At 37.6% G+C, this 26,439-nt stretch overlaps 2 protein-coding genes and 3 long non-coding RNA genes across 7 annotated transcripts in view; 2 read left to right on the forward strand and 3 right to left on the reverse strand.

The window, feature by feature from the left end:
* Nucleotides 1-14,480, reverse strand: part of LOC136344984 (uncharacterized) — a 43,339-nt gene extending 28,859 nt beyond the window's left edge. Inside the window, exons 1-2 of the long non-coding RNA XR_010733079.1 lie at nt 14,249-14,480; nt 14,093-14,191 (exon numbers count right to left, since the gene is read on the reverse strand). This is a non-coding gene — a long non-coding RNA (uncharacterized lncRNA). The remainder of the gene's footprint in view (nt 1-14,092; nt 14,192-14,248) is intronic.
* Es2 (ess-2 splicing factor homolog) lies at nt 2,654-4,680 on the forward strand. Its single transcript, XM_066292813.1, has 5 exons — nt 2,654-2,908; nt 2,966-3,119; nt 3,178-3,886; nt 3,974-4,111; nt 4,163-4,680. Exons 1-5 carry the CDS (start codon nt 2,762-2,764, stop codon nt 4,473-4,475), a joined length of 1,461 nt encoding a protein of 486 aa, XP_066148910.1. The 5' UTR covers nt 2,654-2,761; the 3' UTR covers nt 4,476-4,680.
* Nucleotides 9,796-25,006, forward strand: Gld (Glucose dehydrogenase). Of its 3 annotated transcripts, XM_066292921.1 has the most exons (12): nt 20,698-20,868; nt 20,955-21,114; nt 22,114-22,235; nt 22,288-22,445; nt 22,669-22,814; nt 22,874-22,964; nt 23,013-23,180; nt 23,232-23,495; nt 23,548-23,778; nt 23,832-24,152; nt 24,247-24,434; nt 24,485-25,006. In XM_066292921.1, the coding sequence occupies exons 3-12, from the start codon at nt 22,129-22,131 to the stop codon at nt 24,701-24,703; spliced, it is 1,893 nt and encodes a 630-aa protein (XP_066149018.1). In that variant the 5' UTR covers nt 20,698-20,868; nt 20,955-21,114; nt 22,114-22,128; the 3' UTR covers nt 24,704-25,006. The 3 variants fall into 3 exon arrangements, with proteins under 3 accessions (XP_066149017.1, XP_066149018.1, XP_066149019.1); XM_066292920.1 differs by lacking the exons at nt 20,698-20,868; nt 20,955-21,114 and adding an exon at nt 9,796-10,008; XM_066292922.1 differs by lacking the exon at nt 20,955-21,114.
* On the reverse strand, nt 16,980-17,552 carry LOC136344985 (uncharacterized). The gene is made up of 3 exons (XR_010733080.1): nt 17,486-17,552; nt 17,126-17,429; nt 16,980-17,017 (listed from the first exon to the last, which is right to left on the reverse strand). It is a non-coding gene; the product is annotated as an uncharacterized lncRNA (long non-coding RNA).
* LOC136344983 (uncharacterized) lies at nt 19,118-20,551 on the reverse strand. The gene is made up of 3 exons (XR_010733078.1): nt 20,038-20,551; nt 19,720-19,942; nt 19,118-19,663 (listed from the first exon to the last, which is right to left on the reverse strand). It is a non-coding gene; the product is annotated as an uncharacterized lncRNA (long non-coding RNA).
* Nucleotides 25,007-26,439: the final 1,433 nt, after the last annotated feature.

A 26,439-nucleotide genomic window follows, 5' to 3' on the forward strand; every position in this document is an offset into this window, starting at 1 on the left:
AGCCGTTTCAAACAGCTCTCCAATCGTCAATGACAAATTTATTAAATTTGTATCCGTTTATCCGATTGTTTTCGCTCTAAATCTTTCCGGGCGTGGTGTTTATACAAACTTGCCAGCTTCAAAGAAGACCATATTTCACGCTTCTTATTGTTTTGTTTAAACCCAAGATCGAGGATATTATTATAAATCAATGGACAGCCCCGGTCAAAACATAGGATATATCATTTCCAACGTTTAATTAATATACCCTCAAAAATCCTGGCGATTTTTCTTGTACCTGATGGCTCTTATCGCGCCACAGAATAGATGCAAGCAATGACGTATTCAATAATAAACACTTTAAACGTGAAACATGTCGGACATAAATTGCGTTCAGAGTGAAGTGAATAGATTAACCCGCTTAAAAACGTATCATTGCTTAATGGGTTTCGAATTATCTGTTTATTTTCGAGTGACACCGGCCAGAAATACGCGGTGTACCTTTCAAAATGGGGCCCCGATGATTGACACAAGTTGCCATTTCGTTTGGCAAAATAGCCGATTAGATGGTGATTTATGTTATAATTACGGGATTTAGTGGGTGATATAACACTTTTTCAGTAGTACAGATCTCGGGAAGGGAATTGGTTAATTACAACGGGCATGCTTCCCAAAAACGTGCCTCAAAAATCAGTGGAAGCGTCCCCCGGACCACACGCACTTGTGGTAGCTCTGGGGCATAAAATGGGCTATAAATTCCTGCCTTCCTATTCATGATTAAAGGACAAAGGTCTTTTGAAATCGTTTTATAAACCGGAGACAGAAGGCCGTTTTACTAGTTTGGTTTTAATGCTCTGGAATGAATTTAAGTGGGTATCTACAATCGTTTATGTTGAGTTTATTGCGGATCCCGACCAGGGATAAGCAGCGCGCTGTCGGTCGTGGAGTAAATGTTCGTTTTTGACAAGGAAATTAAACTACTTTTAGCGCCGGAAAGTTCAGATAAAGGCCGTAAATTAGAGTTTAAAGAAAAGTAGGCTTACCGCACTCACTTCAGGGTTGGAAGCAGCACTTTACTGCACACGTACAGCGAAGCGGATCCGTCTAGGTATAAACCCGAAGAGGTGCCATTTTAAGTTCACGATATCAATTCGCTTTTGTTAGTACGGAACTGAATTTTTTTTAATATGCCAAAAGCACTCGTGGGCTACCTCATGAACATCACTCACCGCCTAAAATATGAATTATCGGATCTGTCTTGACATTTAATCTTCATTGAACACCTCATACACCTTTAAGCCGCCATTTGCAACGAAAAATGACCGGAAGCGGAAATGTCACGTGTAATGCTCGCGTTCAACTGTTTATATTTCAATTGTTCTTTTAAGCATTTTCCGCTCTATATAATGGCAGCCTTATAATTAAGCATTGAGCATGCAGGTAGAGTACGCATAGTAAAAACTCTGGCTTAATCTTTCCGGTAAACTCGTCTAAACGCAATAAATCTGACCGAAAGTGACAACTCTGGTCACAAAAAAAAGAGGCTAGTCTTGGGCCCTTGATGTTCCCCCTAATGATTAATTAGCAAACGCGACGTTTAAAAGTGAGCGTGTGACGAGTTGTCACGTGTCATTTCGTGTGATTGATTGCGACATACAGGGTGCCAAATAGTCCGCCACCTACACTGTGGCTGATGCTCTGCCGCGATCTTCACATAATAGATTCATCTGTCTGGTAAGTTTATCGGAACCCCGATAACTTGTTCCTAAATTCAGTGCGAAGCAAATATTTCAAGCACTCGGGTGTTTTCTCCACATGCATAAACTCTAACCTTCACCTACTTAAGAATTTATTATGACCACTTGACATTGCCTGTAAGCAATCTAATCGCATGACAACTAAAAATCAAGTAGGGCCTAATTTGTCGCCCTTGTGTGTTTACCGTGAAAAGTTCTGGTTTACCCAAAAAAATTCCCACGTTTTGGGTCTGGTCTGCATCAGGTACACAAGCAAGGACTTGAGAGTAGGACACTTGAGAGGGAAAAAAACCTATAACATAAACATATTGAAATTTGATTTACTTTGGAGAGTTAAGTCAAATATCAGGGTTTTCGATATCTACGCCACGGTTCCTAGATCCGCCTCTGTGACATTCACATGTGGCTTCCCTGCTCTCTCTTCGGCGCCCATAAATTTCCATAAAACGAATATTTCTCCGATATAAAGTAAACTCTAAACATTTTATTCGCACCTCGTAAGAGACCTCTGAAAGACATACAGCCGCGACATCCGCGGGTTTGTTCAACCGCCGAGGAACCGTAACTTCTTTTCGATTTTTAGTCGAACAAAATGCCTGGTAATTCTCCTTTTGTGAATCAAGTATTTCACACTAATTTATTGCCTTTTTTCTGTTTCATTTATTTTAAACGGTGAACAAGAATTAGAATTAGTCGGAAAATACAAATAAGTATATTTGCTAACGATACCAACAATGACAGTCAGATATAGAATTTTTTACTTTCTTCTTTACGTGAAAAAATTGCTGCAGTCAACAAAAACATTATCTACACAGTTTACATATGAATAAATAACTTCCACCACTAGAACCAGCAGCGTCCTCTATGAGACGCTACACAAACCTACTAATTCTCTTACTCACAACGTGACACCTTTCTGTCACTAACGTTCGACAAAACCTCAAATTACAAAACAATAACAAACGTGAAACTCTATTTTCTAGTTGTATTTTTCATTTCCAAATATCAAAATTTCTCGGAAAATTATGGGTGATTCAGTGGAAAACACTCCAGGCCGATGGGCCGTACAGGTGATGGAAAATGTGCACAAAGATCTCCTGTTTAAAAAGCCCACACAAATTCCCAGGAAGCGACGTAAAATGAAGGTGCTGGACGAGGATACTTATGTAGAAGTAAGCTTATTTTTATTGTTGTTTGATGCTCCTAAACGTTATTTACACGATTTTCAGCAAATCGGCAAAATAATTCAACGCGACTTCTTCCCAGATTTGGAGAAAATCAAAGCACAAAATGAGTACCTCGAGGCAATGGAGCGCAATGACACCATTCGACTTAGGGAGCTTTATATGAAATATAGTGGCAAAAGACTAGTAATGCAACGAAGTAAGTGTTTAATACTAATACAAATTAAATATCTAAAGACTGACTTACCACCTTTCAGTGCCAAGCCCTGCAACATTTGAAACCCCGGCAAACATTCACAATTCACAAGAAACCGAACCTCTCAGCGATGACTTAAACAATGTTCCACTCACAGAAACGAAAACCAAGACTTCAGAGTTGACTTTAGATCAATATTTAAATTCACACACTTCTCAAGACAATGAGAGTTTTGAAGAAATTTTAGATGCCAATGAACAGAGGCATAGAGAAAAATATAAGCACTTGTATGCAGTAGAGGAACGCAGTGATGATGCCAAGGATAGAATGCTGGCTTTGCCCTCCATAGAGCAACAAGCTGCTCTTTCAGAAAAACCTTTTAATTTTGATACTTGGGGATATAAAAACAAGAATGTGTTAATGTATAATCCTGAAGGAGTGGAACTAACTCTGGAACAAGAAATAAAAATTTTAGAGAATAAACATGTGATTGTGCATGATAATACCAGATTGAGTGTAAATCCTTTCAACGAGATTCGTAGCAAAGAAGCCATAAATGAGCTGGCCAAAACACAGTCAAAAGTGTTAGATGGGAAAATTGGGATGGATGGCAAAGAACTGCTAAAGCCAGAAACACCTAAAATAGGAGGGTTTAAATTGGTGAGGACTCCCTCACCTTCCCCCAGTATATTAGGCAGCCCTTTAATGACATGGGGTGAAATCGATGGTACTCCTTTTAGGCTGGATGGAAGTGACACTCCTATACCAAGGTGACTTAAAAAATTAATGTTTGCTTAATTTCCTGACTTATTTTGCCCCGTTTTTGATAAAGTTTCAAATGAGGGTTTTTTTATTAGGTCCCAGGGCCCCTCATTCAAAATGGCCGAACCACCACGCAGAGAACAAATCGCATTGGCATTAGCGGAAAAAGTAGGGGAGAATAACAGAGACCAAAAGAAACGCGCAGTTGACGCTCAGAGGAGACAGTTTAGCACGTAAGTTTCGTTACTTACACCCAAAAATTATCTAAACTTGTCGTCTTTTAGACCCTCCCCACATCCCTATACGTCCACAACAGACCGACTGGCCACAATGTCACCAGCGGCAAGAAAACTCGCATCTTCGCATCTGAAACTATCTACCTCCGGGGTACTGAACTCGGGAGCTTTCCCCAGTCCCCTCAGAAGCGTAGGGGTGGTGCCGAAAACTCCCACGCCGAAGAGGTTAATCACTCCGAAACGTGTGGAAACGCCGAAACTGCATTTAGGCATCAGGAAATCTGGAGAGAAAGAGGTATCCACGGACGATTTGTTGAAGATTAAAGTACCTAACAGGAAAAAGGCAGCTGAGTTCTTTTAATTGTGAATATACGAGAAATATTGTCAATAAAATATCCAGCATCATCCACGTCTTATGGTCAGGATTTCAGAAGAAGTTAAAAAAGGACATTTTTAAGCGAGTTGCTCTTATAAACATATATTCATTTCCATTCCTGAAATCTTGATTAACGAACTCGGGATTATATTTTATATTGAATGAATATATTGTGATTATCAAATATAAAGTTAATAAGTGTTTTTTTATCATGGTTACAGCCCCACACTGTCTTCTAAAAGGTGATATTAGATATTTGGTTGAGTCAATTTACATTTCCAAATAACCATTTTAAGATAAAATAAATGCTTTAGATAATTTAAATATAGTGGATTCGGAGGTTGTTCACTTTTTAGGCCAACGACTGGTTATAAGATATTCTGCATTTCGACATTAATAAGACTGTCGAATTTCGGATTATAATCGGCTGGAACTTTCATAACAATTATTAAAGTTCAAGGCGTTGGATAAAAGGATTTTTAAGTTGAATAAAAGACTTACTTTCTGCAAGAAATATGTGGACTTCGGCTCACATTTCAAAACCGAACCTCATTTTCTATTTAATTCCATCAATTATATGCTTTATTTCCACGACTCTTTATGTTCAATCTCTTTTTCTACGTACCTGTAATGAAATGCAACCAGCGGAATGACCGCAAAACGTTAGCGTGAACGCAAAAAATCCAAACTTGGAATTTTCAGGTTAGATATTTTAATACTGCAAAACATCCTTCTGACTAAGAGTTGCTTTATTGAATAATTTTACTATGCCTTAAATAAATTGAGGGAATAAAATTATGTTTAAGTCAGTGGCGCACCCAGTTCTGCGAAGATGTTAAGGATTTTTTTATTGAGAAATAAACACATTTCCTGTGGATTTTTTAATTATATCATTATTCCGAAGGTACGGCACTCATCTAGTGCCGATCGAATTCAAAAACTCATATTTTTAAATTAAAATTACTTGGAGAGTCAAAATACATTTAAGTCAGTAGCGCATCTAATTTTTTGTTAAAGCTGTGGTGAATTCTTTCAAAAGACACACGAGAGCTAACAAGAAAAGCAGTCACGTATTGTTGAATAAGACATGAGACTCAGCAGGATGAGCGAAACGAGGTGGAGGGGGAGCTACACAAAGTGGTATTTCCTAATGAGTTTCATATATATATATATTTTTTTTTTTCTAATTTTGCAGGGAGATAGAAAATTGAAAAGACAAAGAATTAACATTATTCAAGTTGCCCTTAAATACATGAAATTTTTTTGCTTTCGGGCATGCCCGGAAGACCTCTATTTAATTCCTCCTTGAAGAGGCCCAGTTCTTGTGTTCCTTGCCGTGTTGTTTTTCATTCAAGAGGTACAACAGTATTTCAAGGGGCGATAGTACCTTGCAAAATAGTTAAAAAATACTAATAGAACCATGGTCAGAAATGCACCGTTTTCACTATACAGGGAGGCAAAGTTTAACATTTTTTCTCACGTATGTTTTGAGTTAAATTTTTGAAATTCCGCATACCTATTTTCTTTAAGGTCCTCATTAAAAAAAATACAATATCGTCAGTAGCCATATACAGGTGTTAGGATTTCTTGGGCCGTTTACAATTTTATGTTTTATATCGTTTCTTTGGAGCACCTTGTGTAAATGCTGCTTGCTATAACATTAAAATTCCCCTTTCAATTCTTTAGCTTTTTGATATTTCAGTATTTTCGTATCTTTAACCATTTTCTTGGAATTTGCAAAAATATCTACCGATGTAATTTAAGAAAGTATATATATTCAAGTGTGTAACCCAGGATGCCACGGTTGGGTTTCTGCTAGTTTAATAATTTTATTTTGATTTTCGACGTTTTGCACTTTCACAAATTTAATCCAAGCCATGCGTGAGAAAAACGCAAAATATGAGAAAAAATGTGAAATTTTTCTACCCCACTCAGGGTGTCCGTTTTCCGAGCTCAACCATGGGGATCTCGGTTATTTTAAGAGATACGAGGTCGGTGAAATTAGGGCGAAGCTGCGTATTTTCGAGTTTTGTAAGATGCAGTTTGAAGAATTATAAAATTTCGATTACTTCCGGAAATATCCGGGAAAATGTGAAATTTCGAAAAGAGATTTTCATTTTTTCTGGACTTACGTGAAGAGACAATTGAAAGTGGCTGGCACATTTTCGTAGTCACTTTTTCTCCTCGACGACGTGACAGTATCGAATTTGGAATTCGACGTTTCGATTTTCCGCAACCGTCATCAACTTTATATTTTCTTACGGGCGCCATCTTGGATTTTCGCTCTTTTCAGCTTTTTTTCTGATTACGACGATGCATCACACGTTAAGGTTCGGACTCTCCGTTTAATAGAAATATCACAAATCCTGTTTTTGCAAAGAGTGCTTTGGAAATAACACACAGGCATTTGTTTCGATAAACAAATTTTTGACGTTCTGACATAACATCGTTCAACGTCGCATACGTTTACAAATTTGATATAATTTTCTACTCAAAATGCCCTTTTTCCCGTAACTTAAAACGAAATATGTTAGAAACTTATTACCCCTCGCATCGACATGTACAAATTGCTTCGGAAACATACCTGGAGCCATATCCGGAGAGGCAGCAACCGGCAAAAAATTACTTTCTGTTGCTTCACCGAAATTCAGCCGCGTTTGGAGCATTTGCTAAGCGCAGACGACGAGTTGAGTCTTCAAATGAGGATTGTTGGAAATCATGAGCACATTTAGTGGAAATTGGGATTAACAAAACAACAGTGCACCAACCGACTTTACCTAAAAACGGCACAAACACTACTGCAGTACGAGCATCGTGAAAGATTACAAGAAATATTTCCCTTTTTTTATACACCTGAATCAGCTTGGTGCGTACACAATGCGAGTTAACCCACGCCGAAATTATTATTTATCTATTACTATTTAAATTCTGGTTTTATCTATAGATTTGTAATTTAACAAATCTAACAAGAACGAAGCGGGCATTTTACAGGCGGTGAGTAAAGGGTTAACACCTTCAAAAAATATTAAACGGCAACGAAATTAATTTTTCATTAGATTCAAGATAATCCTTCCACATCGACAAGGATGATAGCAGAAGAGATTAACGTATCTCATCAGCCAGTATGGAGTGTTAAAAGAACAAAAATATCGCCCTTTTAAAATTCACTTATCTCCAACATTGCATCCAGGAGATATTGAACGGCGGGCAGCATTTTGCAAAATCTCCATTTTCTCTCCAATGTCGCCTTCTCTGACGAGTGCAAGTTTACTAACTCGGGCATGTTTAATCGACATAACGAACATGTCTGGTCCATTAATCCACGAGAACACCAGGGCCGTCGACCACAAATACGCTTCGGGTTAAATGTTTGGTTTGGCCTATTCGGTGATGGGACCATTAGTCCTTACAATTACGAAGAAAATTTGACCGCAGATCGGTAATTACGTTTTTTGAAAACCTATTTTACTGACTAGTCACGAAAACATTTGCATCAATCGCTTTAATAACGTTTGGCTCCAGCAGGATGGTGCTCCGTCGCATAACGCTAGGAGAGTAACTGATTATTTGCAGGAACTTTATTTACATTATATTATTTTTCAGGGAGACTCGTCTCAAATAATGGAGACATATATTGGCCGGCACGGTCGCCGGATCTTTCCCCATCAGATTTTTATTTATGGGAAACTACGAAAGACCTTGTTTATAAATCGGTACCCACCGATATTAATGAATTGCGAAGAAATATCATAACCACTTTGAGGACCAAAACGAGAAGACGAGATGTTTTAAAATCAATGCAAAACCTAAAAAGACGTACGCGGCTGTGCTTGGAAGTGAATGGCGAAACCTCTGAGCACCTCTTATTAAAATAAAATTATATTAAAATTATCAGGACAAATCTACGTATGTAATTTCCAAAACGTTCTTTGCAAAAACAGGATTATGATATTTCTATTAAACGGCAAGTCCGAATCTTGACGTATGATGCATCGTCGTAATCAGAAAAAAAGCTGAATCCAAAAGGGTGAAAATCCAAGATGGCGCCCGTAAGAAAATATAAAGTTGATGACGATTGCGGAAAATCGAAACGTCGCATTCCAAATTCGACACTGTCACGTCGTCGAGGAGAAAAAGTGACTACGAAAATGTGCCAGCCACTTTCAATTGTCTCTTCACGTAAGTCCAGAAAAAATAAAAACCTCTTTTCGAAATTTCACATTTTCCCGGATATTTCCGGAAGTAATCGAAATTTTATAATTCTTCTAATGGCATCTTACAAAGCTCGAAAATGCGCAGCTTCGCCCTAATTTCACCGACCTCGTATCTCTTAAAATAACCGAGATCCCCATAGTTGAGCTCATAAAACGGACATCCTGAATATTGAAAATTGTAGATTTTTGATCATGGCCCTGTTGGCATTTGTTTATTATTTCCCAAAATATAATCGCTCCCTGAAGTATCTTAATAATATTATGTTACACCCTGTATATGTATGTGGCATCTATCATATATCTATATATATATATATATAAAGTTGTATAAGATCGAGAGGGAGTGCAACCACGTTTCTTATGTGCATATGCTGATCTGTGCCTTCTCTTAAAGAAATTACCTCTTTTATGGAACGATGACCATTGCAACGAATGTCAACAAAAACCTTTTATCTTTATGTGATACAATCTTAATGGACGTCATTTTTACCCACAAATTCGCTGTTACATCACTTTTTTTACAATCTCATAATGATCATATAACCCATATGAAGGCTCAAAGTTGCTTAACTCGGTGTTTGTTGAGATGGAAATCAGCCCTAAAATTTGTTACCGCAAGAAGGATCGAGTTGAGGAATCGCTATAGCAATCTTGGTTCGGTCCCGTTCAGTCGTGCCGAAAAGTGGAACACGCATTAGATTATTTCGACTACTCAGCGATCCGTCATCGGCCCGAAGGTATCATAACGAAGAATTGATTTAGATTATATTTGACGGCCTGAGAAAAGCCGAAACTGTCCCTCATTGTGCCAGGTTTCGTAAGACAGAAGAGCAAGGCTCGACCGCCTTAAAAATTGGGCGCCACAAGGCCAAGTAGCCATTGGGTACTCTTCAATTAAATTTGAACATATGCACTACTTAGCAGAGTTTACGCTCTTGTCTTGTACGTAAGTCGCTTTAAATTGGGTTAATTACTCCGGCGAATTAATGCAGCAAAAAATCAATTTCTGAATGAAAATTGTCTCGGAGTGATTATTCCCACTAGAAAATGGAAACAGAACCATAACTGATTCGAAAGGACCATCATCAGTGGTACTCCTACCATAGCAGAGCTTGACTAGTCTGGTGTTGTGTCTGCTCCATACGCGGATCAACTAGTTACCGATTTGCGGTACTACCATATACGCGGTGCTACAAGAAGTGAACACGCTTTTGCTCCCTCAACATCCCGCGGTCAATCGAAGAGCCGTTCGGCATTTGAGGGCTGATTTGTTGGTGACGACACTGATTTTTTCGGCGGCTTTTGTAAGTTGATTTTCTTTATTTTTTTTGTGCGTTTTTTCATGACCAGAAAAAATACTGAAATTATAGAGAACCCTCTTCTTTTCGGTCAGATAGAACAAGGTCAGTGGTGAGGTAATCGGTGGTGTATTTCCTAAGTTAAAAAAGTCCCAAATTCTTGGTTGGGTAGTCAATTACCCAACTAAGTAGAGAATTTATATGCTTAAACAAAAATACACAAATTTTAAGGCAACCTAGTTCTTTTCGGTTTATTACACGCGAAATGCACTGGTGACGCAACTATTTTCCTTTTATGCGGTTTTAATATCGGCTTTATCATCGATTAAATCCACGTTTTCTAATGAGGGATCGATCATCGGTAATTGCGCCTACAATTACGAAACGTGTTGTTTCCTTCCTGCAATTAAGTTTTTCCATTGAAGAAAAAAGTTGTAAAAATAGACAAGGAGTAATTGAAAAATTTATTGCCGCGAATTCCTAACCGGACATTAAAGCTCAGTTTTACGATTATGATTATCAAAAAAAGGCAGTTTTAAAGCGGATTTGATGAGGCTGCTTCTCGTAATTAAATTCGTGACTGCCAAATGCCAAACATGGATTTTCCATTGTGTTCAAGACAACCCTGCAAGGGACTTTGATTGGCACTTTCTAAGGCGATTATTCCCTCGGACATGCAAATTTCCCCTTTATTACCGCAATAATCACGTTTGTAGTGGATTATTATGACTGGTCTAACAGCATAACATGTGAGGCCAAAGTATCAGTTGTGGGCATTATTCTGCTGCTTCGGGTTAGTTCAGGTTAGTTCAGGGTTGCAAGTGGCTCGCATGTTATTCTTTAAAAGTCAAGGGCAGGGGCAGCACGTTGCTTTATAAATTCATAAAGGATACACGAGGGAGATCAAAATTATCTTCTTTACCCGAGTGTACTCCTGAGATGCTCTTGAAGACTGTCTTTCGCAAACTCTCGCGTGCAAGAAAAAACCGCAGTTATAGTCATTTTTTCAAGGCCCCAAGATGAAATCGACTTGCCTCACTCACATTTTGATTTCGGTATCTGATTCAGTTCTAGTTTATTAAACGTGCTACCATTGCCGTTAATTAAGACATTATGTAAACTGAAACGATTAAAACTGGCTCACCAGTTTTTCATCGTAACGTGCATTCATCTAAAGTGACTTGAAATTTGTATGGGCGAACAATGCCTAATTAGTAAAAGGCGCGCGACCTAGAAATTATATTATTTTGCTTGGCAAATCCGACCCGAAGCACCAGCCATCCAAGGGGAAAAACACCGAAAATCAACTATATCGCTCCGTTTAGTCCGAGGTTTCCAAGATGATTCACAAAATTAACGTGCTCATCCGTGACGACCTGAGAAGCCGAAAATCGCATTGCGAAAAATCCGAGCAAAATCAGCTCCATTCCGTCCACAAAAATCTCGAATTTTTCTTGCATCAGATACGGTCATCCAGCCCAAAGACGTCGATCGTCACTCATATTCTGATGTCGCCAAAGCCTTCAGAAGTCGCTTTTAATGACACCAAAACAAAGACACCTTTTACCGCTGTACACACATCAAGATCAAGACCCGAGTATGCAAACGAGCCATTCTAAAGAAAGGGAATTCGTGATAGCATCTTCTTCTTCCTCCGATTGTTCGATAATTGATCTGACGTTAATCGAAGTGATGATCATTAAATCGTTAAACAATGACCTGCATAGCGAAAAGTTCAATGTCAGCAGATTGCTAAAAACAGCGAGTACCGGCAATGATGAAACTACTTGCGGTCTAGTAGTCATTTACCTGTTTGTTTATTAGTAATTTTTCAATCGGTTCAATATGTTTATGTAATAAAACTGGCCGGTAATTAGAATCGGATTTACATTATAACACGATTTAATGGGTGAGAATTTTTATGTTCTATAGTTTTTGTGACGCTACTTTGCTCATACGGTTTCTTCCTGGTTTTTGGTGTGCAACTTGACAGAGGTGCGGCAACATTCGCTTAACAATTGATCGTGCTTTTGGCGAACTCCACGATCGATCCCGGGTACTGTTTCAGTGTCCAGTTTTCAGAAACAGTCTTCAGGCGGTTTTTCCACTCAAAAATCAGTTTACAACGTCCCTAGGTATGGCCGCCCTTCCCTGGGAACACATTTCGATTAGGTCAACACTTAGGAGCCCAGAAGAGCCGCAGGGACATTCGAAATAGGCCACTTTCAGTAATCGATTTATATGGTTGAAAAGATAGAATTATGGCTTTCAGTGGAGACGGTCCGATTAATTTCTTAAAAACCTTTGAATTTTCTGGATTTTTTAACTGTTCTGCCTGTCTCAAAAGCCTCTGGTCTGTTTCAGAACGTTTTCCGTGGATACCTTCCCATCAGCTATCTTCCCTTAGCTCTTAATGTACAACCGAACTCACTTGAACTTTTAGGCCAACTTGTAGTTTATGCAAGTATGATGTACTGATAGTGAAAGTTGAATGTAACGACGACAAGGGGACCGAGTAAAAAGGATCGTTACATTCGGTCGTTGTCACAGCAAGACTGTTTTTTAATGGTTAAAAAATATGGAAAAAAAAACAAGAATTTATTTAAAAATTAAAAAATTTGATCAGTAATTTTATGGGAAAGACCTGTTTCACCTTCATTAAAAATTTCGTCATTCTGATAATTTTTTCAAATTTCTGGTCACTTAGTTTTGAGTCAGTTTTCTATCACTGATCATAAACTAGCAGTTTGACCACTAATCTTTTCATTTTACAATATTGTGTCTTTGTCTAAAGTGTTTAATCTAACTTTCTGAGCGTTGATACTCCGTGCCTTTATTCATTACCTTGGCAAACTACTTCACTTCTGTCTGCAGCATTGGGCCACTGATTGCTAACCCTCTACTTGTTTCCTTTTTAAACCACTTAAATAATGCCTGATCAGGGTCTCCATTATTGGAAAACTTAAGTTTTTTCCTTGGCAACAAATTTTCATTAAATGCGCTTTTGATACTTTCTCAATTCTTTGTAATTCTAGAAACAGTCGCATGTGATGAGTGCAATTCATTTACGATGGTATTGTTGCTGCTACTCGCTATAAATCTAGAAATTATTATATCTTTTTCCTCAATGGTCAAAAATTTTTTTTCTTGAAGCTATTTTTTAAATGACAACAACACTAACAAGCTGAATACACACAAAGAACACATCTTCTAATTTGTCTAGTCCTCATTCATAATTTATGAATTTTCCTCATGATTCTTATTCTCTTTACACTCTTCTATAAAAAATTAATTTCTTTAGGCCATTTAGGGACAAAAACATGAATGAAAATATTGCCACATAAAAAACTCCTGTTCTATGGCTTAAATCAATAAACCTCCTTTTCATAGTTTTAATTGCTTAATGTGGATTTATCACTGAAAGATAGTGATTTTTTATATATTTATAGTAATTACAATATAAAGTGGACATCGCCAGTAATGAATTAAAATTTCCGCAAAAAGAGTGCCAAACTTATGAAAAGGCTATATTTTAACAGCTTTACATACAAATCAGAGAGAGGTCAAGACCATACATAGATGTGTCAAATATGCATATTTAAACAATATTTCTTTGATGTGCCTATAAAGCCGCTAAGTGCAGTGCTTTTATAAAAACTCCCTATCACTCTTTAAATGACTTTAAAGAACGCTAGTAGTGTCGACTGTACACTACAATTAAGTACTGTACCATACCCCTAGCGTCGTTGTATTTGACTAGCAAACCATCAAAAATGTCTTTTTTGCGAATGTTAAAAGCGATTTCGTCGCTAGTACTGACATCATAATATGCAGACTCTTTTACAATGGCGTAAATGCAAATCCAACAAAACATTTCAATTTCCATCACTATATACGACTTGTTATAATCGACGTCCTTATTCACGACTTTCACTGTATATGCAACTGACTTCCAGTTTCAAGTACACAATTTGTGTGAGAAAATTTTTTAAATACTAAACTCTAGCAAAGCAATATACACTACATGCTATACTATACAACATAGGCAATACTGAGCGTACAAGAATTGGAAAGAACTATAATCACTTACATAGTAATATTGAATCCCCAGAACTCAAATTCTGGTCACCCTCGAGTTTCAATCCCACTAGTTGTCTAATTAACTTCTATGGACCCAACCACTATCTCACTAAATTTGCTAAATTAATAATCACTCAGATCATTTTATAAAGTAAGTTCAGCATACTATAGTTGGTTTAAGCTTCTTTTCACTGCCAAGTGACGATGGCGACGAAGGACTAATTTTTTTAATAAATTATAAATACCTTGCATGGACAATGAGAATCATATATTTTAGAAGCGAAACAGTCTTCTGTCACAGTTAAATATGTTGATTTAATTGATAAAAAGCATTAAAACTTAGTAATTTCCATTCAATAAAAAAAATAAACCGCTTTAAAAAATACAAAATAAGTGTGGTTAAGTTCAATTTTTATTTTTTTTGTTTGTTGTTCATGGAAATTTAACACCCAGTCTCTTTCTTTATCAAAAATTGTAAGAGAAACAAAGACGGCACTAGCACAGTGCAAGCTATGAATGTTTGGGGCGCCCTCTTTGAAAAGTAGAGCGAGGCTCCTGCTTTAAGCAGTTTTAAATGGCAGATAAACCCTGAGTACACTTTTTGTAGATTCTAAATGCATTTTACAACAATTTTCAGGCGTTGAAACTTAATGGCGAACAAAGTACCCAACAAACCATTCAAACAGCTATAATAAAATTATGCACCTAATTTCTGCATAATAATAACGTTTCTCTTGCTCTGGATCTTACACAATACTAAAAAAAAAAAACATATTCACACTTTATAAATCCCATCGATCAGTCGATTCAAAGCATTGCAAAATTTTGTGCGCACATATTAAGTACCACACACTATGTTTATTATTACTGAGAATAGACATACATATCGTCTCAAAGATCAATGACTAGTACGTACCATAGTGCCTATTAGCCATTAATTCCCGTAAACCGATTAATTTTCCGCAAACTTCGCAGATTCAGATCAAACTAGAAGAGAATTTTAAATGCCCCCGTCGAATTTATTTCAATTTATCATAATAATTACGTCGATTTTGAAATATTGTTCAATGGAACAAGCGTAAAATTAAGCGCGTGCACTGATACCTCTGCAATTTAGATATTTTCTTTTAGATAGGAAACATTGGTTCCAATCCAAAATGGTATCTACTCATTATTGCCCACATACCAGTACCTACCATCAGTGAAATTTCACTCACGATTTGAGTAATCATTACCCAATCGATGGGCACACAGTTTGCACAAAAAACAATGCATCAGGCTCTCCTAATGTCCTAATGTGATTTCTTCTTCCTTGCTCTTATAAGGAAAACCAAACGTTACTTAACTGCTATAATACGTATTGTAAAAATGAGTCAGACTGGACAATTGATTATTTTGAAGAACAATCCTCTGTGTGCGGTGAAAGTAGATATGCTGATATCTATACAAGATCAAGACCTAATCGATGTAGAAAGTCGCTATTGTGACTAACGCCAATGGAGATGATGGTAGAATTTTTTCTTTTAAAGCGTGTCAGTTCAGCTCGTAAACTGATCTATTCGAGTCATAAAAGAAATCAGGCATGGTAGTGATGATAAGGAGCAGTACCGGACTCATGGTGAGGCAAGGTTTGGTGACGGCTTGAGGCAGCGATTTTTCTTGAGGGTAGGTGAACGATGATTAAACATTTCGTTCGGTGCGTCCGACCTGCTAAGGCCGGCCCTGGTGAGGAGTCGTTGAAACCAACAATGGATAATAAACGATTTCGTTATGCTTTTGTTGGCCTGCTTTTTTGGAAACTTAGATACATGTGTGATACAATCCCTGATGGGATGACCCCATCAGAGAGTCAAATCATACGTTTAGACGCGCTAGTGTTAGCTACAAGAGGTTAAATCAGTGGTGTACCCAGATTTACAGATTCATGTTTTGCCATGTGAGCTCATCAGCAGCTTTAGGGTCACTTTCAAATTTTATTCAAATATAGAGTTAAACACGCCACTATCCTCTAGATGGGGAAAATTCCAATTTAAACCTAAAAGTTGTCGGCTTTGAATGCTCACTACAACCCTTTTCCATAAAACATTCTTCACCTAGGCGCAAGAAGAGAGTTTGGATTTGAAAAATTGACGGTTGGTGTAAATTTGTGCATTGTGTTAAACATTAAGCGATTAATTGTTTATAGAAACATACATCAAACGCGAAAAATTCGTACAAGAATTTCTTCGGCAATAGCACAATCTCAAATTTTGGTGTATTCATTTTCAAGATGAGCACGATCGAACAATAATAAAGATGTCGTCCACCACTCGGCCAGCCGCTGATTGGTCGGCGCCTGCAGGTGACGAATCGTTTTACAGGGTTGCAATCAGTTTCATTTTCGTTGTTTTTCTGCGCACCTACATACATATTATCAATTGTTATTTATCATTGCTTGTGATTGGTTGATATCCTCATATATTTCAACGTTTAATTCATTTAATTATTTCAGCAATAAGCGCACATATCGTCCTTTATTACGTTTCAAGAAAGTCTAAGTTAGGCGCTGTTCAATACTTTTGCTGTGACTGTGTGCATGCACTGTTTTGATACTGTCTATCTTGAAAACAGACTGATGAAGCCACATTTAAATTTATGACTTGAAAAGTGCCGGAGTTGCAGCCTTTCGAAGTTAAATAAAATATTTTATATGTTTTTCGAAGTTCACTCGAAAACTTAGTTTAAATTTTTTGCTGAAATGTTGGTCGTTTCAACTCTCGGATTTCCTTAAATTACGTCTGAAAAATGTTTGAAAAAAATTAAATTCGAATTTTTTTTTTCACAGAAAAATCGAAATCTGTGAACTTACCCATGCTCTCACTCATGGTACAGCGAAAATACGTCAAAAACGCAAAATCGTCCAGCCTAATGTTTCCATCCATAATGCATTTTGTATCTATCAATCCAAAAACTCGAAATCAAGGTTTCAACTGGCATATTATGAGCTCTGAGCCCATGTTATTCGGTCCGATGGGATATTTTCTTGATACATATGTATACTCACACAATTTAAAGCTGTGGGAAAGGCCTAGCGAGCGACACGTCGTTGAGGTGTCTGCTTGGAACAGCAACGAAGTTCTAGCCCACCAAAACTAAATAAAAATATTTGTAGTTTTCCAATTGTGCCGCAGTTCTTTTGAATGGTAACATGTCGAGAAAGGCGGCAAGGCACCTTTCAGCAGTCGAAGGAGGAAGAAATGCCCCTTCATCAAAACCTCCATCGTCGTATTTTAGCAATCGTCAAAAAACTCCCATTATCCAGGAACCTTCAAGTTCATCACCACTACCCACCAGTAGAGATCACGCACCTAAAATCAAATCACATCAAGAAAGGATCGATAATTAAATCTGATCGGCCAATTACAGACTCCTGCATTTATCAGACGCCACTGAGGTCGTATTTTTTGTACTTTCACCACCGAGGAATCGTCACGCTTCTAAGGCCATTCATGGTGATCTTCTCGGATTTATCGCGTTTCCCATTGTAGAATAATAGGTCAGATCTTAGTCAGTTTTGCGCAAACTATTGCGCGATATTCTTGGTTTGGATTTTATTGACGAAACGTGAACTTAGACTAGAGGACCCGATTTTGGCCCTAAATGGCTGTTATCGGTGTGCTAATTGCTGTCTGGCTGATTAAGCTAATTTCGATTTCGCAACCTCAGCTGATGATCGCATTAGGAAACCAAACAGAGACGTCTGATTAGTAATTAAGATGCTGGTCGATGGGTCGTACAGGCTTAATTAATATCTGTTGAAAAAAAAACGATCTTTCGCAACTAGCCCCAATAATCCCTTGAAATTAAAGTTAAATTTGCAATGCAAAACTAATTATTAATAAATTTGTCAGGGGTCAACGGTAATGCGAAATCACTTAATTGATATATTGCCCAGTGAAAACGCACCTGTAACCTGAATTCGGACCATACACATAACGGTCGCTATTTGAATTTGTCAATTCCTTTATAGTTAATTAAAGTGACTCGGCAAATTTCCTATAGGGCACAAATTCAATGGGAGGCATAATGAGAAAAACTAGCCGCATTGGGAAAGTACGTGCCTATAGGTTTTGACACATAAAAATCAGTAATGCATGCAAGTTCCGGTTGGCTTCATTGGTCTTTTATCCAAAAAATACTATTGCATTTGAGAAACCATAAGCACCAAAATCTGAAACACTCGCAGCCCTATGCGTTATCCTTTCTTACAAAACTTTCATTGCAATCCCCGTGTAATTAAAGGCAATAAAACACCTTAGAAAGTGATAAATGATGGCTGGCAAATACAACCACATAAATAATAATTGTACGTTTCAGTTTGAATTAAAATTCATGCTTAATAAAACAATGGTGAATGTAGAACAACAATTATTATCAAAGGAGCGATGATGGTGGCGTAATATCCAACTAAGAAGATTCACCATTTGGTTAAGAAATGCTACATATTTTTGTCGGGTTTCACTTCATTCACTTATTTACATTCTATATATGTTATTGTTTTTGCTTGTTACAATGTTAATAGTTCATAATTTGCCTATTTTGATATTATCCTAACTCAAACAGTGGCGAGCATATATACTTTCAAGGCAGCTTGGGTACAATTACTTTTAAGGAATAAATATATGTTTTTGTTCCCATTGGCGCAGGTCCTGCTCTGATATCTGCTTACTTGATGAATGAATTTGCTTTTACTATGGTGACCTACAAAATGTCTGCACTTTCATAATCGGTTCTATAACAGAACAGTTATATAAAAAAAGCTACCTTATAATTGATGCGGGTTAAGTCTATGGATTTCTATACATATTCAACCTACGGAAGCTGTAGGTAAATGCAAATTAATGTCGCATAATTAGAATAATTAGATTCATCATGTTGTGAAGATTGATGGCACGCTTATATTAATGTAAATTTTCTTCACCATATTGTCAAAATATGAAGGAACCAATTTTTTCTTACATTTGAATTCGGATCTATTGCCCCAGAATACTAAATTGCAGACAACGTGTAGCCTACATGTCACGCCTTGTACATGCTATTTTTTTCTTACTACAAGGTAGGATGCAGTGTGATTAGACTTTTTCTATAATTGCACTCTTAAGGCAAAAAACAAATGTTCTATGTGTCCAATTGCGTAATGTGACCAGTTTTCTTTTACCGTTCCTTAAATGGAATAGTGGATCAGGTATTCTATATGATGCATATGGACATATTTCATTCATTCCTAAAAGAGGAATTAATCAGCCAGCATACAGCTCATGTTAACCTCCGACTGAAACTTAATAAGCCTTTCCTCGTTCGATGGGGGTTACGACCCCACCAAAAAACATCCTTCCACGTTCCACTACACATTACTGACTACCAAATTAGATAAAAAAAAAACCAGAGCACCGAATCTCATCACCCTTGAAATCAATTATCCATTCCCAATTTGCATCGAAGCAGCGACAATAGAATTAAGTCGCCAAAGCGAAACCCTCGTCTGATTAGCTTAAGCTAAAACGTGTGGCGGTATTGACCCAATAACGACGATAATTCGGCCCTAAAATAATGGTAGTGGAAATTTTGAGCGACCCAAAATTCGGCATTCATCTTTACGCAATAGACATAACTATGTATTATCTAGAGGTCATGAAGACAGCATGAAATCAACAAATTAGTCATGTTACATTAAGCCTGTTTACATTTGTACGTTTCATGAGAATCCCATTGGCAAATTCGATGTGGGCTGCTTGGCTGATAAATTAATTGATCATTTCACAAAAGTTTTTTCATACACGTAGTGCCCGTTTCTGGAGCTGAACCATAGATATCTTGGCAACTGTAAATGACACGAACTCGGTTGAATTGGGGCAAAATTGCCCGCTTTGGAGTTCAAGTATTTAGAAAAATGAAATTTTGGAAAAAGATTCTTACTTTTTGCTCAGCTAATTTGGCGACGTAATGTGAAACGATTTGCACTTTATTAATGCAACTTTTCCTCCTCCACAACGTGGCGGTGCCACCTTTTAAATCCGACATTTTGATTTTCGACAGTTATGATCCATTTTTCTTCTCATTTTCATTATTTAAAATGATTATATGTGGGGATATTTCGGATTTAGGTGATATAGCTTCTAAACGGGCGAACCGTACGTTTTCTCAAGACTCTCCAAACTACCTGAGGATATACGCACTATATGTATGTACATATGTATATTAACTTTGCTACTACAATCTTAAGCGAAGTAGGAGGGTTGTCTTTAATGCAACGGATATAAAATCCATTCATTACTGTTTCCTCTTATCGAGGAGGTTTTAACGCGTTCCTCACTGCCAGTTAAACTTCCACGTCGTTGCCATTTGGGCTACGAATACGTCAAGATTGTTGAAAAATGCACTTTATTAATCAATTTAAACTAATTTTGACCTTCTAAATGACGTTTCGTGACGTTCAGTTAAACTTTGACAAATATTAAACAAAAGCCTGGGTGTCACTTCCAAGGCACTCTATGCAAAAACATAATCTTCGATATGGATGGACTTTACTTAGAAAGTCAAAAGGGGCCCCCTTCTGAAGAAATCCACAAATTTCAGGTAAGTTCAGGTTGGAGAGTTAGCTCAGCAGTCATGCAGCCCTAGTTTTTCTGCATATGAATACTTATAATGTGAAATAATCGAGTCCTTGGCTTGTTCATAACCAATGCCCCAGCCCGGAGTGTTACTTTTAATTGTATTCTGCGCTGTAGCTGATGATTTATAGGTCAGGCCAGTACTAAGAGTAATCTAAGGGAACTGATAAACCAATCTTAACCTTGGTTCAAAACGTAACAAAAATCCTTGAAATCCTTCAGGGAATATTTAAAAAATGGCAGTATTTGCTCAACGGCAATGAGCTCGTTTAAAAACATAAAAAGGAAATCACACTTAAACGGTCTCAAAGCGAAAGACAATCAAAGGAAGATGATTTATTCACTTTAAAACAAGCTCTTTTCTGAAGAAATTCTTACATAGGTACGTATTTATCCTCATTTTTGATCGTTTTTTCCTATTGCTGGTGGTGGTTTTAGCGCGTTCGAATGACGAATTGCCTCAGGCGGTTTCATTGTCTCGAAGAAGGATGTGGTAACTGATTACGTGTTGCGTTCTCAAAAGAAGATTCTTCTTGCTCAAGGGAATTTGAATGCAATTATCGACATGAAATTGTGTGCAAAATAGCCGCTGCCGCGGCCCGAACGTTAATATCGCTTATTCAAAGTTATTAATTTCCGCCAACAAAATAACAATTATAAATATGCCTTCGAAGTAACCTTTTATTGAAAACTCGCCAGTTAGGTAACAGACCGATATAAATCGAGGCATTTTTCCCAACATACACACGTATCGAATATCGGTTTAGTTGTCGTTGGTTGGTAATAAAAGTGTATAAAAATGCTGTTGACACAATTTCGTTATTGTTGATATTTGCTCGTAACGTACCTAATGAAAAGTGACGGATGAAAATTTCCTTTTTATTGATTTAGTGCGCTCATTACGCTCAGCCACTGTTGCTGGCATTCCATCTAAAAGTACTGCTCTTCTCATTGATTAACATTCTGAGCGAACGCAAATAATAACTGGCAAAGTCAATGAATCATGAAGAAAGTTCACACGACCATAAAATTATGCCATAATTCACGTATTTCGCAAAACTCATCGGTCCAGAACATGAAAAGCTGCTTTAACTTGACCTTTAAGTTAGCTCAGATTCTCGTTAGCTGCATTATGTGGAGGATTTACTATTGACGCATCAGAATCGCGAATTAGGCATATTAGCGGCAAATTTTGAGAAAAACACAATCGGCTTGATGGGATTTCAAAATGTTGCTGCTGACATTTTCTCTACGTTACTGTCTCTATACGAGCTGGTCCAAGGCAAAATACCCATTCGACTTGAACTTTAACGCATCCGTGTCCGTTCTAAAACCATCAGAAGATCACGAACGAATTCAAATCCAATGTCATCTATTTTAGACTGGGGGGTAAAAAATGCCTACCTGCAACTGTCCGGTCACACAGCCAGGGCCGACTTTAGCCTCGACATGCGGGGGCATCCCCTTTATGCTTTTTATGGGACTCTTGGAGGTGTTTCTAAGGTAAGTTTCCACGCAATTATAAGCACCAGAATGGTGAGTTATTTTTTCACAGATCTCAGTGCGATTTGGAGGACCCGTGCGGACGTCCAAAATCTACTCCCACGTTGCCGGAATATGATTTTATAGTGGTTGGAGCTGGTAGTGCTGGATCGGTGGTGGCTGGAAGGTTGTCGGAGATTCCTGAGTGGAATGTGCTGCTTATTGAAGCAGGTAGATGCGAATTTGCGCTATGTAACGAGCCATGAGTTTGTTTATTTTATATTTAATTATTTACATAAATTACACTACATGAAAAAGATCTGCAAAGTTAAAAAAATGAACAATCGGACAGAATACATTTATTCTTTTTACTCCCGTTAACGACTATTTGTCCTCCTAAATTTGAAGGTTTTTTCCTTACTGCCACCAAAAATTTTCACAATATACACTTTAGGAAACGACGAACCGACTGGTACCCAAGTACCATCTATGTTCCTGAACTTCATTGGCTCGGACATCGACTGGGCATATCAAACTGAGCCGGAGCAGCAAGCCTGTCTCTCAGAAACTGACCAAAGGTGTTATTGGCCTAGAGGGAAGGTACATTGATCCATTATGGCTTTATTGCTTTATAGGTAATGCAAATGGTTCTTTTGCAGGTGATGGGAGGGACCTCTGTGATGAATGGTATGATGTATATGAGGGGGGCTCGTAAAGATTACGATGATTGGGAGGCTCTAGGCAATAACGGTAAGATCTTTTACAAGTATCAATTTCTTCTACAATGGTTTTCTTAAGGTTGGAGTTACAATGATGTTCTACCGTATTTCTTAAAAAGTGAAGATAACAAGCAGTTGGACAAAATGGACAGGGGGTATCACTCGGAAGGAGGGCTATTGCAAGTGTCTCAATTCCCTTATCACCCCCCTCTATCTAGAGCTATTATAAAAGCAGCTGAGGAGCTTGGTAACTTTGCCTATCGTATATATATTTTCTTCTATTCATCTCGATTTTTAGGACATCCAATTAGAGACGTGAACGGAATCTATCACACAGGCTTCCAAATTGCTCAAACCACCAATAAAAATGGATCTAGACTGAGTAGCTCCAGAGCCTTTATCCGACCTTTCAAAAATAGAAAAAACCTGGATATTTTAATGAACGCCACCGTGACTAGAGTTCTAGTCAACCCCCAATCAAATGAGGCCTACGGAGTAGAGGTGCTGAAAGATGGTACCATGCAAGTTATTTATGCCTCAAAGGAAGTGATTGTTTCTGGGGGTAATAGTTATATTTCATTAAAATTGTAGTCTTAATAATAGTTCTTTCGTAGGTGCGGTGAATTCCCCGCAAATCTTGCTGCTCTCTGGAATCGGCCCTAAACAAGATCTGGCTAAAATGAACATCCCCACTGTTCATAACTTACCAGGAGTGGGTGAAAACCTGCAAAATCACGTGGCTTTCTTCGTTAATTTCCATATTAATGATACCAACACTGCTCCCTTGAACTGGGCCACTGCAATGGAGTATTTGTTGTTCAGGGACGGGTTAATGAGCGGCACAGGTTCGAATTTTATTTATCTGAAAAAAACTCTTCAATATCATTTTACTTTGAAGGAATTTCCGAAGTAACAGGCTTCATAAACAGCAAATACAACGACCCGAATTTGGACCATCCAGATTTGCAGTTCTTCTTTGGAGGATTTCTGGCCAATTGTGCGAGAACTGGAATGGTAGGAGAGAAGATTGATAACAACCAGAGATCGATCCAGATCATTCCTACCGTGTTGCATCCGAAATCCAGAGGGCAGATACGATTACGGGATAACAATCCAAACAGTCATCCCATGATTATAGCGAATTATTTAACTCATCCTGATGATGTTAAAGTTTTGATCGAGGGAATTAGATTTGCATTGAGATTGGCCGAGACGAAAGGTACTACATACATTCACCATTATAACATGATTACATTTCATTGGATGTATAGTTTTCCGAAGTTTACTATTCGCCATTTTATCCACAATTTTAGCTCTACGAAGATATGGTTTTCAATTAGATAAAACTCCTGTGGCTGGATGTGAAACTTTCACTTTTGGTTCGGACAATTACTGGGAATGCGCAATACGTAGACAAACTGGGCCTGAAAACCATCAAGCTGGCAGCTGTAAAATGGGCCCGAAGGAAGACCCTTTGTCTGTAGTGGACCCTCAATTAAGGGTATAGGTGTTTACATCGATTCTAACTTTTCTCTTACGATTCTCTCTCAGGTTCATGGAGTGGACAGACTCCGAGTGATCGACACCAGCATAATGCCCAAAGTCACATCTGGTAACACAAATGCTCCTGCTATTATGATTGGAGAAAAAGGAGCGGATATGATTAAAGCAAGATGGCTTTCCACTCCCGATTACTTTTTCTCGAGTCCCCAGCCTAACAATCAGAGAGTGAGCAGGGCGTGGGGAGGTTTGGGAGTTTGGAAGAGATAATGCAGTTGTTTAATGAGTCTGAGTTGAATTTAGGGTTTTCAGTACGTATTCGTTCTTTAAGTAGGCAATTTGTTAGTTGGTGTCTTAATGACGGAATTTTGAGTGTAAATAATGATTTTGTTGGATCATGGATTAAATGCCAGTTTGGTGAATAGACAAGCAGTAGTAAATTTGCACCACGTGGTAGTTCCTCTATTTTAGTTTTTTTTTGTATATATGTAACAATTCTCTTTGTTAAGTTTAGCTTATTTATTACTTTAATAGGGGAGTTCTATGGCAAATAAAAGGTAGGTATATACTGAAGACTGTGTTTATTTTAAATTTTTTGGAAATTTGTAAATTTACTACACCGAAATATAAGTTGGTAACGTAAAGATTTGGATATTTTAATGAATATCATGTGGCTAAGATTTCGGTAACTCCGGATTTTAAGAGGCTTAAGGAATTAAGGTGCTGCATGATTGCATTCGCCAGTTTGTCCACAATTTTAACTATGCCATTACAATTACTAGAAATGAACGGGGACTAAGAACTTTCCCCTATCTTCTAATCAACTTTCGGCTGAAATTTTACATTTCATCGAAAGAAAAAAGTGTTGGTTTATCATTGCAAAGAAAGCAAAGCCAGCAGTTGTTTGGATTTTGAAACAAAAAGCGATGTCTTGTCGTCATTTTTTGGATTTATGCTACTCAATAGTTTCATTTTTATTTATTGATCATAACTTAATCGCATTCAGCGCCAGACCCAACATTGAGAGTTTCAAGGAACCGCAAGGCTGTTGTGACCGTATGAACCAAAACTCGAACAGACACGAACGTTTGCCACATCACTGCAAGTCTTAAGACATCCGAAAAAAATTTTCTAAGTCTAAGATGTGGAATAGTCCTTTGAACTGCGACTCTAGAATACAAAACGGTCGGGCACCCCTCTGTTCTCAAGCATGTTCTGTAAAAGATAATTTGGGTAGTGGAGATAAATCACCCAATAATTTGACCATAAGGGTCTTAAAGTCAGAATTTCTTTGGCCATAAATGTAAACCATGCCATTATAGACCACTTAACCTCGACCAGTTTTTATCTAAGAAATTTAGACATTCGTGAGTTGTAGGGCTATAAAGGATTTGAGACCATTAACGAGTAGAAATAGAAGTTTTACCGACCGTAAAAAAAAACCTTTGTTTCGATAAAGCTAAATTTCTAAGAAAGGATTTTGGGTCATCAACGAGGTAAATAATTCTGATTATTTTAGGATAGTTAATATTTATTTTTATTCATATTTTGTATTAACACCTTCAAGCAATCTTGCGGCTAATGCAGGTTCTGCCAGTGAGGAAGATGTTTTATAATTTGTCATAAATAATTAATGTCAGCAAAAAATCCAAAATGTCCTGAATTGCTGCAAGCATATTTTTGCTACATACATATGTTTGTGAAATGAACATTATTTAGATTGAATTAAATGCTTAACCGTTACAGGATTGTATTCAGATGAACGCTAGAGATTTAATGGTCTTTTGATTAACAATTAACAATATTTTAGATTAGTTCAAGTTAGTGATTTTTAGGATTTTATGTTAATTCAGGTTACTAACTTGTAAGCATGCGGATTGTGGTTTCAACGGGGTGGCGCTCCTCCTCTACTCTCACATACTACTTTCTAATTACTAACCGCATACTCCTGCATCTTGCATGTAATCTTTCTTGTAAGGTATGTATACTATTTATTACGAGAAATT

Source organism: Euwallacea fornicatus, chromosome 18 (genome assembly GCF_040115645.1).
Source record: "Euwallacea fornicatus isolate EFF26 chromosome 18, ASM4011564v1, whole genome shotgun sequence".
Lineage (NCBI taxonomy): Eukaryota > Metazoa > Arthropoda > Insecta > Coleoptera > Curculionidae > Euwallacea > Euwallacea fornicatus.

Coding starts and splice junctions, on each gene's coding strand:
- Es2 (XM_066292813.1), top strand. CDS start 2,762: ATGGGTGATTCAGTGGAAAACACTCCAGGCCGATGGGCCGTACAGGTG. Junction 2,909..2,965: donor ACGAGGATACTTATGTAGAA/GTAAGCTTATTT, acceptor CACGATTTTCAG/CAAATCGGCAAAATAATTCA. Junction 4,112..4,162: donor CAGAGGAGACAGTTTAGCAC/GTAAGTTTCGTT, acceptor GTCGTCTTTTAG/ACCCTCCCCACATCCCTATA.
- Gld (XM_066292920.1), top strand. CDS start 22,129: ATGCCTACCTGCAACTGTCCGGTCACACAGCCAGGGCCGACTTTAGCC. Junction 22,446..22,668: donor TGTGCTGCTTATTGAAGCAG/GTAGATGCGAAT, acceptor TATACACTTTAG/GAAACGACGAACCGACTGGT. Junction 23,779..23,831: donor CGGGTTAATGAGCGGCACAG/GTTCGAATTTTA, acceptor TTTACTTTGAAG/GAATTTCCGAAGTAACAGGC.